At 37.0% G+C, this 22,191-nt stretch overlaps 1 protein-coding gene across 4 annotated transcripts; it reads left to right on the top strand.

The window, feature by feature from the left end:
• The first annotated feature begins 823 nt into the window (after positions 1 to 823).
• ftsj1 (FtsJ RNA 2'-O-methyltransferase 1) lies at positions 824 to 11,265 on the top strand. 4 transcript variants are annotated; one of them, XM_034310987.2, is made up of 11 exons: positions 824 to 1,006; positions 2,512 to 2,647; positions 3,903 to 3,972; positions 4,804 to 4,903; positions 5,476 to 5,554; positions 5,954 to 6,006; positions 6,221 to 6,274; positions 7,113 to 7,215; positions 7,986 to 8,069; positions 9,657 to 9,760; positions 10,889 to 11,265. In XM_034310987.2, exons 2-11 carry the CDS (start codon positions 2,527 to 2,529, stop codon positions 11,081 to 11,083), a joined length of 963 nt encoding a protein of 320 aa, XP_034166878.1. In that variant the 5' UTR covers positions 824 to 1,006; positions 2,512 to 2,526; the 3' UTR covers positions 11,084 to 11,265. The 4 variants fall into 4 exon arrangements, with proteins under 4 accessions (XP_034166878.1, XP_053096415.1, XP_053096414.1 ...); XM_053240440.1 differs by lacking the exon at positions 824 to 1,006 and adding an exon at positions 1,013 to 1,160; XM_053240439.1 differs by lacking the exon at positions 824 to 1,006 and adding an exon at positions 1,013 to 1,167.
• Positions 11,266 to 22,191: the final 10,926 nt, after the last annotated feature.

Raw genomic sequence — 22,191 nt, 5'->3', positions numbered from 1 at the left:
GGATGGTCCCACATAGAAACCATGAAGATGGCTTTGGACTTCAACTGATATGAACAGTTTTGCTACGATGGCTTAGGACTCTGATACTTTGATAGCTTTAGGACTGCAATTCCCACAAACAGTTTTGCACTCAAGTCTCCATCAGTGAACAGTTCATAACTTCAACAGAACAGACTTCATGTGTAAACTGTAATGAAATTACTGGTTACACAATTGTACTATTTGTCCATGTAGTACACAGTTATAGAAGGGATTTATTTATAATTACACTATCTGTTATCACTCAGATGAGGATGGGTTCCCTTTTGAGTCTGGTTCTTCTCAAAGTTTCTTCCTCATATCGTCTCAGGGAGTTTTTCCTTGCCACCATCACCTCTGGCTTGCTCATTAGGGATAAATTCACACATTTAAAATGTATATCCTGAATTTATATATTTCTGTAAAGCTGCTTTGTGTCAATGTCCATTGTTAAAAGTGCTATACAAATAAAATTGTATTTTATATTGATTATATTATATTATATTATATTATATTATATTATATTATATTATATTATATTATATTATATTATATTATATTATCATTTATTTGTAATTAATTTTAAATTCAATTTTAATTGAATATTATTTTTTTTTTATAATTTAATATTTGATTTTTAATTGAATATTAAATTGTTGAGTTTATTTTTGTTTGTTTGTTTGTTTGTTTGTTTGTGAAAGGCTCAGTAAGCATGCAGCTGTCCTGTGTGATCAGTAGGTGGCAGTAATGCTCCTTTTATTTAACTACTCTTTAAACCAGAAGAAGTACATCTTTCACACAGCAGCACTCATATGGGCTTGATCCCAAATGACTGACTACTCTGTATATTAGTGAACTATATAGGGTAACCTGTAATTAGCAGTAATACCCTAAGTAGTGCACTTTATTTCCGGTTCAGTGTCATTTGGGATAAGAGACGATTCACGCTTCAGCTGTGGACAGGGAGAGAAACGATATTAACAGAGAAGTATGAATGTATCCTAACTGTAAATTATATTAAAGTAGAAGGAAGTTGGTTTATCACCTTCTTTTTTATCACCTTCCGGTTGCTTGGTTAGCAGCGGTTAGCTTTAGCTAGGCTACTTAATTAGCCTGCTTGCTAACTCGCTAATTACATAGAGGTACATGGTGAGCTATCTGTCTGTGTGTTTACACTGTCTTCGACTAAAAGGTTCGGTGGCCTTCCAAATATAACTGATATAACTGCTATAACTCATGTTATTTATATGTAAACTAAGTGGAATATACACGGCTAGAGATTAATTCATATTAATGAACTCAAAACTTGACAGAAAGCGAGAGTCAGTTCAGCTTTCAACCAGGCGGAGAGGAGAGGAGAGCAGGAGAGGAGAAGAGAGAGCAGGAGAGGAGAGGAGAAGAGATGAGAGGACAAGAGAGAGCAGGAGAGGAGCAAGTAGGAGAAGAGAAGAGAGAGCAGGAGAGGAGAAGAGAGAGGAGGAGAGGAGAAGAGAGCGCAGGAGAGGAGAAGAGAGAGCAGGAGAGGAGAAGAGAGCACAGGAGAGGAGAGGAAAGGAGAAGAGAGAGGAGGAGAGGAGAAGAGAGAGCAGGAGAGGAGAAGAGAGCACAGGAGAGGAGAGGAAAGGAGAAGAGAGAGGAGGAGAGGAGAAGAGAGAGCAGGAGAGGAGAAGAGAGCGCAGGAGAGGAGAGGAGAGGAGAAGAGAGAGGAGGAGAGGAGAAGAGAGAGGAGGAGAGGAGAAGAGAGAGCAGGAGAGGAGAGTAGAGGAGAAGAGAGAGCAGGAGAGGAGAAGAGAGTGCAGAAGAGGAAAGGAGAGGAGAAGAGAGAGCAGGAGAGGAGAGAGCAGGAGAGGAGAAGAGAGAGCAGGAGAAGAGAGAGCAGGAGAGGAGAGAGCAGGAGAGGAGAGAGCAGGAGAGGAGAGGAGAAGAGAGAGCAGGAGAAGAGAGGGCAGGAGAGGAGAGGAGAAGAGAGAGCAGGAGAAGAGAGGGCAGGAGAGGAGAGGAGAAGAAAGAGCAGGAGAGGAAAGGAGAGGAAAGGAGAGGAGAAGAGAGAGCTTTCAAAACACCTAAACAACTATCAGCCATTTCAGATTGATATGTCGAATAGCTCATCTGTTGTTTATATTGAGTGAAAAGTTGGCTGCTCTTTCGACACATTTTCAAGTGATAACTTGTTTTCTGATGTTAAAATGTATGAAGGTCTGCATTAAATGTTGAAGGATTTTAACTCCATAGTTGTCTACATTTTGGCTAAAATTCCATATATATATATATATATATATATATATATATATATATATATATATATATTTTTTTTTGCTGAACTGTTTAAAAACATTTGCTTCAGTGGCTTGTAGACATATTACTGTATCCTACTGTAAATTAGACAGATCCTACTGTAAAATAGACAGCTATCCTGTTCTGCATACTTCACCAAAAAAAGCAAAGTTTTTTAACTCATCAAATCCTGTAACAGATGTTTTCCTTTGTTTTCAGGACTCTTGACGAAACATGGGCCGCTCCTCCAAAGACAAGCGCGATATTTACTACAGACTGGCTAAAGAGGAGGGCTGGAGAGCCAGGAGCGCCTTCAAACTGCTGCAGCTGGATGAAGAGTTCAACCTGTTTAAAGGCAAGACTCGTCTTTAATCACTCTCACTTACGTGTAAAAGCGGGTAAAACAGCCAACATTATATATATATATATATATATATATACAGTTGAGGTCAAAAGTTTACATCCCCCTTTCAGAATCTGCAAAATGTTTATTATTTTACCAAAATAAGAGGGATCATACAAAATGCATGTTATTGTTTATTTAGTGCTGACCTAAATAAGATATTTCACATAAAATATGTTTACATATAGTCCACAAGAGAAAATAATAGTTGAATTTATAAAAATGACCCCGTTCAAAAGTTTACATCCCCTTGATTCTTAATACTGTGTTGTTACCTGAATGATCCACAGCTGTGTTTTTTTGTTTACTGATAGTTGTTCAAGAGTCCCTTGTTTGTCAGAGATGCTCCAGAAGGAGAAACCATGCATTAAGAGCCGGGGGGTGAAAACTTTTTGAATTTGAGATGTGTTCATTTTTCTTATTTTGCCTAAATATCGTATTTTTTCATTTAGTACTGCCCTTCAGAGGCTACAGAAGATAGTTAAATGTTTCCCAGAAGACAAAATAAGTTAAATTTACCCTGATCTTCAAATTCAAAAAGTTTTCACCCCCCAGCTCTTAATGCATGGTTTCTCCTTCTGTAGCATCTCTGACAAACAAGGGACTCTTGAACAACTATCAGTAAACAAAAACACACAGCTGTGGATCATTCAGGTAACAACACAGTATTAAGAATCAGGGGGATGTAAACTTTTGAACGGGGTCATTTTTATAAATTCAACTATTATTTTCTCTTGTGGACTATATGTAAACATCGTTTATGTGAAATATCTTATTCAGGTCAGCACTAAATAAACAATAGCATGCATTTTATATGATCCCTCTTATTTTGGTAAAATAATAAACATTTTGCAGATTCTGAAAGGGGGATGTAAACTTTTGACCTCAGCTGTATGTATGTATGTATGTGTGTGTGTGTGTGTGTGTGTGTATAATTTTTTTAACAAGCAATGTAAAATGTAGACCTAATTTGTACAGGCTACTGTGACAACTTTGCTGTAAACACATTTCTGGGCGTATCTTAAATTAAATATAATGTTAAGAAAAAAAAAAGCTACATTAATGCAGTTTTGTTGTCAGTTTGCTAATCATATAAGAAAGGGCAAATAAAATGAATATCTCTGAAAGTTTATCATTATATAAACTTTATATATTGTGTTTGTGTGTTTAAGTGCACAGAGTAGCTATGACAGTGTGTTTTGTGCAGGTGTGAGACGAGCGGTGGATTTGTGTGCAGCTCCCGGCAGCTGGAGTCAGGTTCTGAGCCGCAAACTCCGGTGAGTAACTTTAATCTTCTCACGAACATTTACAGTTTGCCCCAAGGGAAATTCAGGGTCTTTCCAGCAATCCTGAAAACGTTCTCTCCAGGGGCTCTAGAAAGTTTAGTGACTCAGTGCGTCTCAGTGTGGTACAGAAACTGCTCAACCCAGGACCGCAAAGCCCTGCAGAGAGTGGTGCGCATAGCTGAGCGCATCTCCGGGTCTGCTCTCCCCTCTCTGTGTGACCTCTACACCAGCTACAAGAGCTGCTAAAATCATCAGGGTCTCCACCCACCCCAGTAGCTGTCTGTTCGGCAAGCTCTTCCGATGTCTGATGCTTAAAACTGAAAGGCTCAGGAGGAGCTTCTTCACTCAGGCCATCAGATTCCTCAATACAGATCTATCCACCACACAGATTCCTTAAGACTCCATAAAGACTCTCCAGTCACGCACACTGCTCTTTGCACTTTGTATTCCTACTACACATAACATACTTGCATATTTTGTACATCCATTTTTTTCCCACATTCCTGTACATACATTTCTTATTCCTTATTATTTCGTATTTTTAATTAATGTTTGGTTTTTAATTTAGTAATTTAAATGCACAGTTGAAAGAGGAGTAGGCCAGGTTTTTATTTCACTGCGAGTTATATACTGTATATAACTGTGTATGTGACAAATCTTGAATCTTAAAATTTTGAATCTTGTATGAAATTTTTTTAAAATAAAAATAACCTCTTTATTAAAAGACTTTCATCTTTATTAACAGTTATGAGACGATACACAATGTCACAAATGTCACACAAAAATATAATGAATTCAAGGTCCTTCGTATGATGTTTCTAGAGGGAAAGAGTCGAGTGAAGAGGTGAAGATTGTAGCAGTGGATCTGCAGGCGATGGCGCCTCTCCCCGGAGTCACACAGATTCAGGGCGATATTACTAAGGTACAGCAGCATCACCGTGTATAATATAGTTCTCTAGCAAGTTCCAAACATTATAAACCCTCATTCACAGCCATCAGCTTATTTATTGTGCCGAAATGCAAACTATAAAACCAATCAACACATAATGTGTAGTCATAATGTAATGATAATGTATTAGAATGAGTGTATTAATATAAACCTACACTACTGCAAGAGCTTCTGTTAAAGGAAATTAATCAATACCTTCTGGCCAATCCAGAATTCAACAGCAAGTTTAGTTGGCTAAACTCTGAAAGCATTTATTTATTGCAAAATGTAGAACTAAATTGTACAGGTTCCTGAGACCGCCTTGCTGTAAATACATTTCTGGGCCTTTTTTAATTTAAAGATTATTCTAGTTAGTCAAAACATTGCAAATTACAAAAAAGTTACATTAATGCAGCTTTATTTCCCCCAGTTTAGACAGAATATAGTGGTATTTGTCTTATACGCCAGAAAATACCATATAGTAGTGATGTTTGTCTGTGATCTCGTAGTGATTGTACAGTTTTCATGATGATGGTTAAACCACATTTATTGCTTTCGTGTTGTAGATTTCCACAGCTCAGGAGATTATCAGGCACTTTGAGGGACAGGCTGCAGACTTGGTGGTGTGTGACGGTGCCCCTGATGGTATTTATATTCATTTATTCTTTATTATTTGCTTCATTTAACATTTCTTTGTAGCTTTGACTGCCTGAATTTAGTGCTTTTACTGAGGCAGTTCAGTAATCTGCTGTGTATTGTTTATGGTGGATATCTACAGGCCAAAAATTGCTTATTCAGAATTATTATTTTTTTTAATCCTTAATTCAGTTTCTTCAGATTTTTTTCCACATGCTGCATCTGTAATGCTGCCAACTTCTTCCTAATAAAAAAACTATATTAGATTTTTTTAGAACTTTATTTTGCAGAAAGAAAAACATATTTTGATGACTAGAATGTAAAAGAATTCTTGTATAACAGCGAACAGTATGTTGTACCTGCTGATTGAACATCAGGAGTTTTGACTCGGGTTGTTTGCATTTGCAGTTACGGGACTGCACGATGTAGACGAGTACATTCAAGCGCAGCTCCTTCTCGCCGTACGTATCAATCCACCTGCACGTGACACGTTCATTACACCATCGTGCATTTTAAAAAGTAAAATTTGAATTTTCTGAAAGAAAAAAAACCATCAGTTGACTTTGTGCTGAATCCCATGCAGGACTTTTTTTTTTTTTTTTTTTTGTAATTGTTTATTTTTGTGTTATTCACTTTTAATTGCTTCACTAATGTGATTTTCCATTTTATTTAAAGGCTCTGAATATCACAACCCACGTTCTAAAACCTGGAGGAAACTTTGTGGCGAAGGTAAGCCTACATGAGAATTTAAACCTTTCTATATGTCTAAAGATACTCTTATAGGCATAAGCAGGAATTTCTGCTTAGAATGGTTTTTATAAGGCAGGTGGGAATCACTGACGTCTGTCACATTGCAACTGCAGTGACCGAAACTCTAAGCAGTTGAGCAAAGGTATATTTCACACGAGCTCACAAGCCTTATTTACATGCCTCCTCATGTCAAATCATATGTTAATAATTCAAATATAACTCACTGAATATGTTTATATTGAAATGTTTGTGATTTGTTTAATGATTGTGGTGCTAATTTGTTTATTCCCATGAGACATTAGCAGATGTATGCCGTGCTGATGTCACAGGGGGACGCTGTTATTGCCATTAAAATGGTGTTTAATAGGAGAAAACATGTAAACCACTCACGTTTCTGAGTTTCTAAAAACAAAAGAGCAAGAGCTTCTTTTCTCACTCTCTTATTTTCCAGCGATGTTCAATATCATATTAATGAGAAATCCAGCATAGAAGTAGTGGAGCAGTAAAAACTCAAAGTTGCAGAATGTCGTGCAGCTACATGACGAAGTTAAGTTGCGTAATGCCAGAGATGAGGAGGTGAAAGAGCTAGACAGACTGAAGAACTGAAGCACTGCTGAATCGGTCTCTTTAGCTAGAGATGAAGTTAGGATTAAATCCCACTGCATCGCTATCAGCAGGTAGTCATAGGCCTTGTGGGTAATGTAGGAAACCATTAAACAAAGTTAAAATAAACAAACCTAAATACTGAGTCAGTCAGGGTGGATTTGTCCTTTAAAGACCTGTGTGAGTGGTTTATAAAGTCTTTATCTGTGTGCAGATCTTTCGAGGGAAGGATGTAACGCTGCTTTATTCTCAGCTCAAAATCTTCTTTGGTACGGTGACCTGTGCCAAACCTCGCAGCAGCCGCAACTCCAGCATTGGTGAGTGACCTACGTCCAGCAGGTCATGAGAGTGAGAACAGGATCTGATAGGAGAGAGTGTAGCTGTAGTTTAGACTTCTGGCGTGTGTCACAATCTGCGGTACAAATTCGGAATAATTGTTGACTTGGTGGTGGAGCCAACCTTGGGTCAAACTTACATAAGCTCCACCCTCACCAATCACAGGGCTTTTGTAATTTGTCTGGCCCACATGCCTTTTTTTTGGCTCTTGAGTTCCTGCTTGAATGGTCTCTTTTGAGTCTGAGTAACATAGTGAGTCGGAGCTAACCTAGTGCGCCAGAGCTAACTTAACAAAGTTAGCAAAGCAAACCTATTAACTGAAATTTAACTTAGGAAGCTAAATCTAATCTAGTGAGTGAAAGCTAAACCAAAGCTAACCTAGAGAGTCAAAAAGAACTGAGAAAGCAAACGCTAAACCAGGAAGCAACTTAGCTACTGAAACCTAATCAATCAACCTGAAGCTAACCTAACCTCATTAGAATATTAGACCACACCCACGGTGAATTTATCTGCTGTTAGAGCAGCATTTTATCATTTCTGTTTTCTATTTTCATTCAAGTTTTGTTGGATGTTCTTTTTTACTATTTACTATCAGAATGACACTTTTTTTAAAGTAAATATTTTGCATTATTTTTCTTGGGACTTAAATTGTCACACCACAGAGGATCAGAATGTGTAACTAAAGGTCTTGAATCTGAATCATGTAGTCAAATGTGTGAGATTGATGATGTCATGTGTTTTCTTCCTGAAGAGGCGTTCGTGGTGTGTCAGAATTATTCACCCCCTGAAGGTTACGTCCCCAACATGTCTAACCCACTGCTGGATCACTCGTATGGTAACACGCTGCTTTACATAACCTGCTGTTTCTAAACCAACTCTTCACTCTATTGGCGATGAATCATTTACCATATTTTCTGGACTATAAAGCCCTGTTCTAACTGAATTAGTTTTACATGTGGAGGTGGGTAATGTAATTATTACTGGAGTATCTCTGGGATTTTATTCCTGTCCACATCCATCAGTCCTTTTTTAACACAATCTTCACCAACGTGACAATTTGGATGAGATAAACACTTACTGTCCACTTTATTAGGACTACATTCATGCAGTTATCTAATCAGCCAATCATGTGGCAGCACTACAAAAAAAAATCACGCATATACAGGTCAAGAGCTTCAGTTAATGTTCTCATCAAACATCAAAATGAAGAAAAAATGTTTCTGTGATTTTAACCGTGGCATGGTTGTTGGTGCCAGAGGGGCTGTTTTGAGTATTTCAGAAACTGCTGATCTTCTAGGAATTTCACACACAGCAATCCCTAGAATTTACACAGAATTGTGCGAAAAACAAAAACACTGAGTGAGCAACAGTTCTGTGGGTGGAAACGCCTTGTTGATAAGAAAGGTCAGAGGAAAAATGGCCAGATTGGTTCGAGCTGCCAGAAAGAATATAGTATGTCATATAATCACTCTTTACAACTGTGGTAAGCAGAAAAACATCTCAGCATGCACACATCATCAGACTTTGAGGTGGATGGGCTACAACAGCAGAAGACCACATTGGATTACACTCCTGTCAGCCAAGAACAGGAATCTGAGGCGATCATGGGCACAGACTAGCCTCAGATTCCTGGCTGATTCTTGCAGGAGTGGAACCTGACGTGGTCTTCTGATTTTATACCCCATTCACCTCATGGTTTGATGTGTTGTGCTTTCTGAGATGCTTTTCTGCTCACTACAGTTGTAAAGAGTTTTTATTTGAGTTACTACAGACTCCCTGTCAGCTCAAACCAGTCTTGTCATTCTCCTCTGATCTCTCTCATCAGTAAGGTGTTTCTGCCTTCCACCCCTTGCACACAAGATGTTTTTTTGTTTTTCAAACCATGCTGTGTAAACTCTAGAGACTGCTGGGTGTGAAAATCCCAGGAGATTAGCAGTTTCTGAAATACTCAAACCAGCCCATTTGGTACCAACAACCATGCCACATTTAAATTCATAGAGCTCACACTTTTTTCTTCACTCTGATGTTTGAAGTGCACATTAACTGAAGCTCTTGACCTGTATCTGCATGATTTTATGCTTTGCTCTGCGGCCACATGATTGGCTGATTAGATAACTGCATGAATGTGCAAGTGTACCGGTGTTCCGATTAAAGTGGATGGTGGGTGTATATTATACTAATAATTATAATGTACCTGTTTTGTTGATCCATTGTAGAAATGAAGGTACATTTTCCTCCTTTCATAGCTATTCAAAAACTATGCACTTCACTGTTTATTGGGTTTTTTGAGCAACTCATAGTCCAGAAAATTCAGTGATATAAATGTACTACTGTCGGAGCCACACCTTTAATAAACTTGTTGAAAGTATCAGGTATGAAACAAAGAATTCCTGTTTTTTTTTTTTTTTTTTTTTTTGGTCAGATGTGGATTTTAACCAGCTTGAGGGACCTAACAGGATAATTGTTCCTTTTCTGGCGTGTGGAGACCTCAGTGCTTTCGACTCGGACAGGACCTACCCACTTCAGGTGCTCATCTGACACAAACACTACTGAGAACTAAAGTGTAGTTCATTGGCTTTTCAAAGAACAACTCAAAGTACAGCGTTATGCGCAGTTTGCATCCATAAAACCCAGACTCCATGTTACATAGCACAGCATTATTTAGAAATTTTATAGCAGGGTTAGAGGTGCATAGAAAGTATCCTGATTACTGGCTCTAGTACACACAGAGTAAATGTCTGTGTTTACATACAAAGATTTTCACCAGTCTGAATGAGTTCATTCTGACTGCAGCTTCCGAATAAACTGATTATATGCATCCTAAACTGGCACTCAGTATAAAATCTGCGTTTATATGCAAGCTGCATGTAATCTGATCCAGAATTATGCCCATATGTGGAGCAAGGTTTAGTGTCAATGTTACCATGGCGATGAGAAGCGCATGCGTCTGGTCAGCATGTACAGCGTTTTTGACGAGTTTTTAACAAGTTTTAAATTATTTCTGTCTCAGCAAAATGTCATCCAAATGTGATTATTAAACAGACAGAAAGAAGAAGAAATTGGGAGTGCAGTAAAGTACCTCACATTTTATATTTCCGTAATATTCTGGAACAAGGATACTGAAAATAACATAACAAGAACATAACATTCTTGCTGAATTTCTGAAGAATATTAAACACTGAATTTTAGTCAGTTCCCGTCCTGAATCTACCAACATATTACTCTGACGCTCATCACACCTAACACTTATTTTAAATAGATTGACATGTGTAACATGAACTGTGTTTTTCTTACACATTTTTATTGGACCAGGAGTGCATTGCGACACACACACAAACACAATTCTGATAGTGAAAGTAATGACACAAAAGTTTCTACTGCTATAATTCTCCTATTTAACAGATTATTAAAAGAAGATTTACCCAGAGTTCATATTTCAGAATCAGATTTCTTTCGGATTGGCCTCAATCTGTTTAATCTATTACGATTGAGGTGTTGAGGTGTTTACATAAATCTATTTTTTTTATTCTGATTAACTCTCTGTCAGATTATTTATGGCTTATTAAGCATATAAATGTAGCTAATGTGTTAATGAATCAGATTATCTGAAGTTATCAGATAATTCTGAACCTCTCTGTGTGTGTTTACGTGCAGCTGGACCCTAATAAGGAGTATGAGTATTTGCCGCCCACACAGCCTCCGATTCGACCCCCATATCAGCAAGCCTGTCATTTACGCAAAAACAACCTGCTGGCCAAAGAGGACTCGCCTTCTGCCCTGCTAGATGGTGCTCTTTCCACCATGAACCTTGGAGCTGAACAGGAAACTTCCCCACCTGAAACTCACTGAACACTATTCATTGTCTCAAAGACATTTTATTCAAATTGAATTCATGGTCTGTGAAAGGTATTTCATTAATTAAATTTTTTTAGATGGATATGATTCAATGCTATAAATATCGATGTGGATATCATGGATTTTAGTGATCTTAATGTTTTTATGTTTTTCACAATTAAACATCTGAACCGTCATCTCTGATTTTTTTGTATTTCTGTTATACCACAGTGATCTGTGAAAGATGAACATGGTGGATTTTATAGTGGGATTATAGTGGCATTATAGTGGCATTTATACCACAGAGACTCTTACATACTAAGAATATAAATGAGAAATATAGGAATTAAGTGTGTGCGTGTGTATGTATGTATTTGTGTGTGTGTGTGTGTGTGTGTGTGTGTGTGTGTGTGTGTGTATATACATTATAATATATATATATATAAATTACACACACACTGTATATGTCAATATTGCATATAGATAACTATATTGATACATTGCATGTCATTGTTTGAATAGAAAGATGCATATAAAAGTAGAATACACTTTGGATAGACATTGTATGTAGACGCGATGTTGTGCACATGGTCTGATTTTTATGTGGGTAAAAGTGCTGTCCATATTTAAACCAGAGCATGACTGAGAATGGCAAAGGTTTCTACAAAGGAATAATAAGCTTGAAAAGCAGGGTTCGTCTCTAGGGACTTTTTAGGAAGGTACTTTAGGGAGGGTTTTTTTTTATTTTATTTGTTTAAGGAAGCAGAGTAATGTCTGTTTCCTTTCTTTTACTCACTTGCTTGTTGGACCATGACTTACTGTGACACTTAGCCATATCTCTCAGTAATTACAGCTGTTGCCAAATGGATTGTGCATTTATTGAAATTGATGTATGTTATAAACACAACACTCCTGACACAGTGGGACAAATTTGGAGAGGTTCAGCAGAGAAAAATGAAAGAATCTCAATCCAGTTGTGCCAAGATTGTAGCATCATAAGTATCTTATAAGATGTAATAATTGCTGCCGTGGTGCTTAATAACTTATGTAAATGTTTGTTTGTTAATTCATTCATTCATCTTCAGTAAGTGCGTTATCCTGGTCAGGGTCTTGGTGAATCTGGAATCTATAGGAACACTGGGCACGAGATGGGAGTACACACTGAATGGGACACCAGTCTCATGCACAGACTATGGGTCCATCTTCACCCTGACCAGGATAAAGCACGTACTCGAATGAATGAGCGAATGAATGAATGAATGAACGAACACTTAAAGCCAGTTGCATACACTGGCCATGAGTATGCTTGCATAGTATTCTGTATATTATACTGTACAGTCTATTTACAGATTATTGCTCTGTGTATATATATATATATATATATATATATAATATATATATATATATATATATATATATATATATATATATACACACACATACATACACACACACTATATGGCCAAAAGTATGCAAAAGTATCTGGACACCAGTCCATCCCACTCATATATGCTTGTTGAACATCCTGTTCCAAAACCATAGGCATTAATATGGAGTTGCTCTCCTTTTCTCTTCTGCGAAGGCTTTCCACTAGAAAGTAGAATGTGGCTGTTGGGATTTCTGCATTCCAATTCATCCTAAAGCTGTTCAGTGGGGTTGAGTCAGGGCTCTGTGAAGACCACTCAAATTCTTCCACACCAACATTGGCAAACCGTGTCTTTATGGACCTCACTTTGTGCACAGGGGCAGTGTCATGCTGGAACAGGTTTGGGATAGAACATCTTAGTTGCAGTGAAGGGAAATTGTAATGCTGCAGCATACAAAGTCATTGTAGACAATTCTGTGCTTCAAACTGTATGGTAATAGTTTGGAAAAGACCCTCATATGGGTGTAATGGTCAGGTGTCCACGTTCTTTTGGCCATATCGTGTACATAGATCCTGTTTAGCCCGACTCCCATGTTTGGTTTGATGTTGCTGTTGTTGTTCAGTGACTCATTTGGTTCAGTAACTCATCTGAGGTGTTTGGCATATATACAATATTCAGCATAACAGTTCAGTTTACGTTAAGTCATGATTCATCTGTGTGTGACTGTGAAATTGTCTTTATATTCTATGTTAATGAAAGTTAAGTGCAGATACAGGAGATATAGTAATGAAATGCAAAGTACAAAGTATTGAATAATTATATAATGATACTATAATCTAATTCATTGAACAGTTTAAGACATTAGACAGTTTAGAAAAAAATTGGCATTGAGCCTTTTGGAAGTTGAAAGAGTGCGATCTTATTGGAGATATAAGCTGATTAATGTGATTCACTAAAAAGAGTCATAAATACCATATCAATCCCAAACCGCATACCAGGGCACTAAATAGTATGTCAAAATTATACACTCCCATAGAATACCTGTTACCATAAAGAGTGTATAATTTTGCAGTATGTGGTTTGTGACACAGCTTTTAAATCACAGGTATTGTCCAAATGTTTATAGAGGACTAAATATAGGATTTTTATTAGAATTCTCAAACTTCTGAGCACTGAGTGTAACAGGGAGGTCCATGATACTCATACCTAAAATGTGTAGGGCTTGAAACAGTGAAGCAGAATATAACACTTATTTCCATATCTCTTGTTTCACTTCTCCTGTTTGCTGGTTTACATACAAGGTGTTTGTGCTGCTGCTAAACTACCAGAAACTCTCAGCCATGGGCAGTCTGATGTGCAAGCACATTTTATGTAAGTACGAAACATTTTCCTTATTTTCCTTTATTGCGTTGAACTGGCTAAATAGTGTAGGTTAAACTATCAATAGTGAAAAAACTAAATGATATCAGTTCAGAATTTTGCATCTGAGTTCAATATAGATAATGAATGTTGTTTATATTTCAGTGGGACTGACAATATAACTTTCACAATTAGTTCTTGTGTTAATCAACCCATAATGAAAGGCACTATATATACTTTTTTATTTTTCATACTTCATTACTGTTAGCACATTTAAAGGAACTTTTCAGTGAAAAATCAAATGTACATGATTTCCACTTTACCTCAAATGATATCAAATCAGTCAAGTGAGTTTTGTGTCTGATGTTAGTTGTGTAGTTTTGCACTGGATCTATGAAACTATTGTAGCTACGAGGTAATTGAAATCCATCTAGCCAAATAATTTCCTGTAAATATTCACCCAAACATTCATATATATCTGATTCAAAAGACGTGATTAAGATATGTGATCTGACTTCAGGGACAGTCAGTATTCACTTCCAGCTTTCTGGTACAGTTCAGGCTTTAAACTTTGGGAGGTGAGGTCTAAGAAGGAGAATTATAACAAACTGTCTCTCTAAATGCAAGAATGCAACTGTGACTTCTGTCCATATACAACTTCATCAATTCCGTTTCGTCCACTCTTTCTGGTGATATTTGTGAAAAACCTATTTTTGTGCCAAGATAAAAATAAATGAATAAAAAAACAAACAAACAAAAATCAATATTTTTTTCCCTTACACGTTCAAAAACTGAAATCTGTGCATACGCATCTTGCTTCAAAGATCTAAAACTGTTTAGAGTAGCACTTACTGTGCATTACCGTGCACCTGAGCACGAACTGAAATGGATGCAGGGCTCACACTGCAAAAATACTTATCAAGTAAAAATATCTTGGATATAGTCAAACTTGTCTAGCATTTCTTATTATAAGAAAGATTTAGCTTGAAATAGTCTTGTTTGATTAGAAAATAATTTTGCTAATTGTAAGCATTTATTTCTAGAAAGAAAATGTGTGAAAGTAAAATAAGAAAAATTCAAGCTTGAAATGGAATAAAAATATCTAGAAATAGGTTTAAAAACCTTTTATTTGGATTAAGGCAAGCTTATAATAGGACATACTAGAAAATTTGACTATATTCAAGATAATTTCACTTGCTAAGATGTCTTTTTTTTTTTTTTTTCGCCATGCATAAAGAGGTTATTGTTAAACCACAGTAACTACTGTATATGCCATACCATCATGGTTACTATGATACAATAATAACAACCAAAAAAATAAGGAAAACAATTTTAAACGGATAATGTCTTTATCAGTTTTATCAGTGTCATCATGTCTTTAAATGGGTGATTTTTTTTGCATGTGCATGTGCGTAATAGACATCCACTGATCTTCTTTAGCTAATTATCATTTTCCAAGGTATACTTAAACGTATATCACATGGAGCTATGAATGTATGATGGTTTATATAGGTTTTTTTTGATGTACAGTACTATGCAAAAGTCTTAGGCACCCTATTATTTTTAGTACAAACTTTGTTATAGATTTTTATTTTCTGACTTCTACATTACTGATTCAGTACAAAAACATTTTAGATTTCCAAGCAGTAGTTTTCCAGCACTAAATTAAATGTTACAGAAAAATGCTTGTATGTCAGTAAAGAAAGCAGCAGATTACATAAGAGACCACTTGTCAGACAAAAAAACATAATGAAGGCTGCTGGGTTTTGCTGCAAAAATAAGAAGCAAGTGTGACAGTCAAAGTTTCCAGAAGAACTGCGGCTGCTTCTGCAAGATGCTCAGAAACACTTACAGCTCATTTCCTTATAAAAGTGCACAGAGTGTACCTGAGACTACTATAAGGATCGTCACAGCAAATATTGACTTTGTTTCATTTATTACTGTTTACTGCTCTTTATAATATTTTTTTAAATGTAGAAACATTTAATTTCATTATTTTTGAAGGCATCTTTGCTCTACAGCATTTCTTTGCATGTGCCTAAGACTTTTGCACAGTACTATACATGTAAGTTTACAGTGTTTTTTAATAGTATTTTTTGATAATTGACGCATTCCATGTTGACAGTAAAACTGTAACACGAGACTCCTTTAGGTTTCAGTGAAAATGTAAAGTACTCATATGGGGAAACTTGCACATTATAAATGAATCAAGCATATGCATGATGTTATGTGCAAAGTATGAAGTCTGTAATTTAAACCATCGTTGAGTAATATAACTCAGACCAAAAAAGTTGTGCCAGCTCTCCCCTATACTGTGTCCTAAACCACATCACCATGTCTGTGTAACAACCCTCAGGAACTGGATGTGGTTTGAGGTGGATATATAGACAAAAGATTTCAGGAAACATGGACTTCTTTGTGTGAACCAGTGTTACAGCGGGTACCATCACCGAAGATAGGTTTCTTTGTAGCTCCAGTGCAAAAAAAAAGTGAATAGCAAACACGATGTGGCTGATTGACTTTGCTGATCTTAAGGTGTGGTTTTATTTCACATATTTGGAGGTGGAAGTGATGGAGTTTCTCCTGTGAGCTCCCACTGCAATAACTCTTTCAGCCCAAATGCAACAGAAGCAGTGGAGATGATACGTAAGAATTGTGTAATATTCTTTATAGAAACTGTGTTTTATCAGTGTTATGAAAGTACACAGGCCTGGAAAGGAAAAATAGTTAATAATTGCCGTTTGGCCTCTTACAGCTGAGAATGCATACATTGGACTGACTGTGGTGGGCCTCCTGATCGTCCTCTCTTTGGCTTGTCACTGCATAACATGTATTTACATTATGTCCAGAAAAGGTATGACCTTGATGGCTCACTGTTACTATATTATGTTCTAAGTTTAGAGAACAACAGGGAAATTATGAATCACTTTTTAGGGATTGGTACACAATATGGCCAAAACAATTTTCCTTCACTGGAACTAAGGGGTCCAAACCTGTTCCAGCATGACAATGCCCCTGTGCACAAAGCGAGCTCAATGAAGACATAGTTTGCCAAGGTTTGCGTGGAAGACCTGTACCTCAACCTCACTAAACACCTTTGGAATGAACTGGAACACTGACTAAACACTGGGCAAATCCCCACTGCCATGCTCCAAAATCTAGTGGAAAGTCTTCCAAGAGGAAGATTTAGGAAGATTTAGTCCAGTATTTGCCTTTATAATAACCTCTAAGAGGTTATTATAACAGCATAGAGGCTACTAAATCTGAAATGGTATGTTTAAAAAGCACAATTTTGGCCATATAGTGTATTTCTGTTATACCTTTATCAAACACTGCCTTCTTCAGATCAGGTCTGGAGACTGAGAGGGTGAAGGCAAAACTTTTTTTGTTCCTTCTTTATGTTTTGGAATAATATCTTGTTGCAGGATACTCCCACATTTAATTTTTTTAATCATTCTAGAATTCTATTTTGTAGATAAATTGTAAAATAGAGGCACATTTTCTTATTTTCATTCAAAAACCATAGTGGATGCAAACTTTTGCACTCAAGTGTATACAAAAATAGCAATTAACAAAATATATTTTTTCTTTTTTCTTCATTATCAAAGCTGAACGTAGAGTTCCTGTTCCTCACAAGGAGGACAAAGAGCAGACCAGAGTGGTAGTACAGTCTCTTATTTCTACTACAATAAATATGACAATAACACAAATTGCTCCTTAACACACAAATTCTGTGCCCTTTCAGCCAGGTGAAGAGGAGTTATGGTACGCCACAGTGAAGTTCACCGGAGCAGCCAAAGACTCTGATCATTTGATGAAGTTTGACCCACAAACTGAATACGCCACAGTGGTGATTAATACACCGGACCACGGCACTCCACAACTGGACCGTGGGGATAATGTTGAGGAGTCCAATGAAATTCGTATTGATGACTGAATCATTTGCTTATTCAACTGGAAATCACTTTTTTGTAGAGTCCTTTTTATACAGTCAGGTTGATAAGTATTTGGACAGTGACACATTTTTTTGTACTTTTGTCTCTGCACACCACCGCAATGGATTTGAAATGAAGCAATCAAGATGTGATTGAAGCGTAGACTTTCAGCTTTAATTGAAGGCATTTTACAAAAATATTGCATTAACTGTTTAGGAATTACAGCCATGTTTTACAGAGACCCTCCATTTTCACAATTTGACAATTTGACAATTGACTGATAAGCAGTTTCATGGCCAGATGTGGCCTGTATCCTTGTTATTTCATGATAAATTAAAGAGATAAAAGGTCTGGAGTTGATTTCAAGTGTTGAATTTGCATTTGGTACTGTTCATGGGAACTCTCAATATGCAGTCTGAAGAGGTGTTGATGCAAGTGAAAGAGGCCATCATTAGGCTGAAAAAACAAAACAGACCTATCAGAAAGATAGCAGAAACTTTAGGAGTGGCCAAATAAACATTCTTAAAAAGAAGGAATGCACTGGTGAGCTCAGCAACACTAAAAGGCCTGGAAGACCACAGAAAGCAACTAAAGTGGATGATTGCAGAATTATTTCCTTGGTGAAGAAAAACCCCTTCTCAACATCTAGCCAAGTCAAGAACACTCCGGAGGAGGTAGGTGTATTATTGTCAAAGTCTACAATCAGGCGCTGCATTCATGAATGTAAATACAGACGATTTACCTCAAGAGACAAACTACTGGTAGCACTCAAGAACAAAAAGGCCAGATTAGACTTTGCTAAAAAAAAAAAAACCTATAAAAAAAAAAACCTGACCAGTTCTGATGCAAGTTTAACTTGTACCAGAATTATGGGAAGAGTATGGAGAAGGAAAAGAAAGGGCTCATGATCCAAAGCATACCACATCATCTGCTAAACATGGTGGAGGAAGTGTTACGGCATGGGTCACCAGTGTTTAATGACTGCTGATAGAATTAGCAGGATGAATTCTGTAGTGAAAGTGTATAGAGCTATACTTTCTGTTCAGATTCAGTCAAATGCTGCAAAACTTCACAGTACAGATATATATATATATATATATATATATATATATATATATATATATATATATATATATATATATGACCCAAAACATACCACGAAAGCACCCCAAGGGCTTCTTAAGGAAAAGAAATTAAATGTTCTTAAATGTCCAATGACCTCAACCCAATTGAGCATGCATTTCACTTACTGAAGACAAACCTTTAGGCAGAAAGACCCACAAACAAGCAGCAACTGAAGGCGGCTGCAGTAAAGCCCTGGCAAAGCCTCTCAAGGGAGGAAACTCAGCATTTGATGATGTCCATGGGTTCCAGACTTCAGGCAGTCACTGGCTGCAAAAGATTTGCTTCCAAGTGCTAAAATAATCCTAATATTTATGATTTTGTTAGTATGTCCAATTACTTGTGAAAATGGAAGGACTCTGCAAAAAATGACTGTAATTCCTAAATGGTTAATGCCATATTTTTGTTAAATCCCTTGAATTAAAGCAGATAGTCCATTGTGGTGGTGTACAGAGGCTAAATTCCGAAAATTGTGTCACTGTCCAAATACTTATCGACCTGTCTGTATGTTATTATCTTTTTAACTTTTTATAGACTATGTGTCTAAACTTTAATATGTATAATCTTTTCTACTGCATGACAATAATGCAAATCACAGTATCTAAATTTATCTCAATTTTTTTTTCTTTTTTGCTTTAGGTTCAGAAAAAAAATTAACAAAATTAACGAAACAAAATTATTAATTTTACTCTTATTCAGACTTGGCAAACAAACTGACCCTGGGTTCACACTAGCAAGGGACAGGTTGTAGCGACCACTACTGTTTTCACTTGTGGGCATTCACTGTCCAGTGGTTTTATAGTTGCAATGAGAAAAGGTAGTAGCTATATACAGTCTAGCTTTGAAATCTAACTATCTAAACACAAATTACATAATGCACCAATCAGTGTGAAAATTGGATCCTTCTAGACGTTATTTTTGTTTGTAATGTCTATTTAATGAAAGGTTGTATATGCCAGGATAAGATGAAACTGTGGTTATATTTTCTTCCATTTTTGTGAGTCAAACAAATGTGAATGTGCAGTAATTGCAGGTAGGAACTACACTTTGTTTGGGGAACTGAAAAACATTGGCACACATTCCATAGTATTGGTCCAAGGAATCATTTAAGCCTCAATTCTAATTCCAGTGTCATTTGTTCTGAAATCTTAGCTCTGTGTCACACACAATGACTGTATATATGAGTGGACAACATAGCGTCATTTACTTGAGAAGTCTTTTTTGTTCAAATTGAAAGTCACTTGACTGATTTTGCACAGTAGGTCAAAATTGGAGCCAAAGTCGGCGCAGTAAAGACAACCTCTTTCCTGCGTATATTGGTCAGGGACACACTCCTGCTTCATGCTCTCATGATGAGAGATATTACCTGAAGTGCAACATAAGATGGCGCATTGAACAATATCTCAAAGTGGTAAGTACAGCATTATTAATGAATTAATATGTAAAATGCTAAATGGTAGTTGTATAATTTGCACAAGCAGATTTATTTTAGTGCTGTCAGTAAAAGATTTTGATTCATGGCTCACTGTGCTACTGTTTACTAGCTAGATGACATTGGCTAATCAATTATGTTAATCAAATTAATGTAAGTATAAGCAGCTAATGTAATATACCAACTGAAAATTTACTGGTCAACATTTACCCTCAACATAACCTATTTTTTGAGGGAAAAAAAATCAGACATCAAAATGAGCAACATTTCGTAAAAACTGCAAAGAACTTGCCGCTGAGGGTTTGTTAGAACCCTGAGACATGGATTTGCTCCAGAACTGTCAAGAGCTTCAGGTTCATGTTGGGGTGTGTGCGTGTCCATGAGGCTCGACTGTCACATCCAAGACTGTCATTCACCTCCTCAATCACACCCTTTTATTAGCACCAAATAACTCCTATAAAACATATTTATTTTAAAAGAATAATAGTGAGGGATATATATCAGGGTCAACTGAACCTATTCCTGATAATAATTTGTGGAGATAGAACCATAAATGAAAGTTTGGGTCATGTCCCATTCACTAACTTGGGAATGGGTGGGGTTAAAAATTGTACAGCAGCCAGCCTCTAGAGGGTCTCAGAAACATTCTAGCTTCACATTTAAACCCCTGTTACAACGTCCACCCATATGTACAATCACTGGTTGTGCACTAAACTGATCATCTGCTGCTTTGAACGCAGGGCAACAGAGCCCTTAAACACACGGTTCTGAACGTGCCCACCAGATGGAGTTATTCTCTCATTCTAACAACTCAGCTCTGTGTATACTGTCTATGTATAACTGTTTTTGTGCATGAAAAATAAAAATAAGCTGGAATGATTATGTGCAAAGACGATGTAGGTTAAAGGTGCAATATGTATCCAATGTTGAGCACCTTCTGATCACATGACCTCCCACAGATGATATCAGAATAGCAGGAACAGGAAGTAGGTTTTTACGCATAATAGGTACATTTGTTAACTATTCATGATAAAAATAACATTTTCATGTTAATGTCAGAAGATATACACTCACCATCCACTTTAATAGGAATACATGAACAATTGCACATTTATGCAGTTATCTAATCAGCCAATCATGTGGCAGCAGCACAGTGCATAAAATCATGCATATACAGGTCAAGAGCTACAGTTAATGTTCACATCAAACATCAGAAAGGGGAAAAAGTGTGATCTCTGTGACTTTAACCGTGGCGTGGTTGTTGGTGCCAGATGGGCTGGTTTGAGTATTTCAGAAACTGCTGATCTCCTGGGATTTCACACACAACAATCTCTAGAGTTTACACAGTATGGTGTGTAAAATAAAAAACACTGAGTGAGCGACAGTTCTGTGAGTAGAAGCACCTTGTTGATAAGAAAGGTCAGAGGAAAAATGGCCAGATTGGTTCGAGCTGCCAGGAAGAATCTCAAATATCTCAAATAATCACTCTTTACAACTGTGGTAAGCAGAAAAACATCTCAGCATGCACACATCATTGAACCTTAAGTTGGATGGGCTACAAAGCAGAAGACCACACTGGGTCCACTCCTGTCAGCCAATAACAGGAATCTGAGGCAATCATGGGCACAGACTCACCCAAACTGGACAGTTAATGATTGAAAAAAAAAAAAACACCTGGTCTTTTTCTAGTCTTCCACTGTGTAGTTTGTGTGAGCCTGTGCCCATGATAGCATCAGATTCTTGTTCTTGGCTGACAGGAGTGGAACCTGATGTGGTCTTCTGCTGTTGTAGCTCATCCACCTTAAGGTTTGATGTGCATTCTGAGATGCTTTTCTGCTCACTACAGTTGTAAAAAGTGCGTTACTATAGACTTCCTGTCAGCTCAAACCAGTCTGGTCATTCTTCTCT

This window comes from Pangasianodon hypophthalmus, chromosome 15, assembly GCF_027358585.1.
Source record: "Pangasianodon hypophthalmus isolate fPanHyp1 chromosome 15, fPanHyp1.pri, whole genome shotgun sequence".
Classification (NCBI taxonomy): domain Eukaryota; kingdom Metazoa; phylum Chordata; class Actinopteri; order Siluriformes; family Pangasiidae; genus Pangasianodon; species Pangasianodon hypophthalmus.
This window is presented reverse-complemented; position numbering and strand designations above follow the sequence as displayed.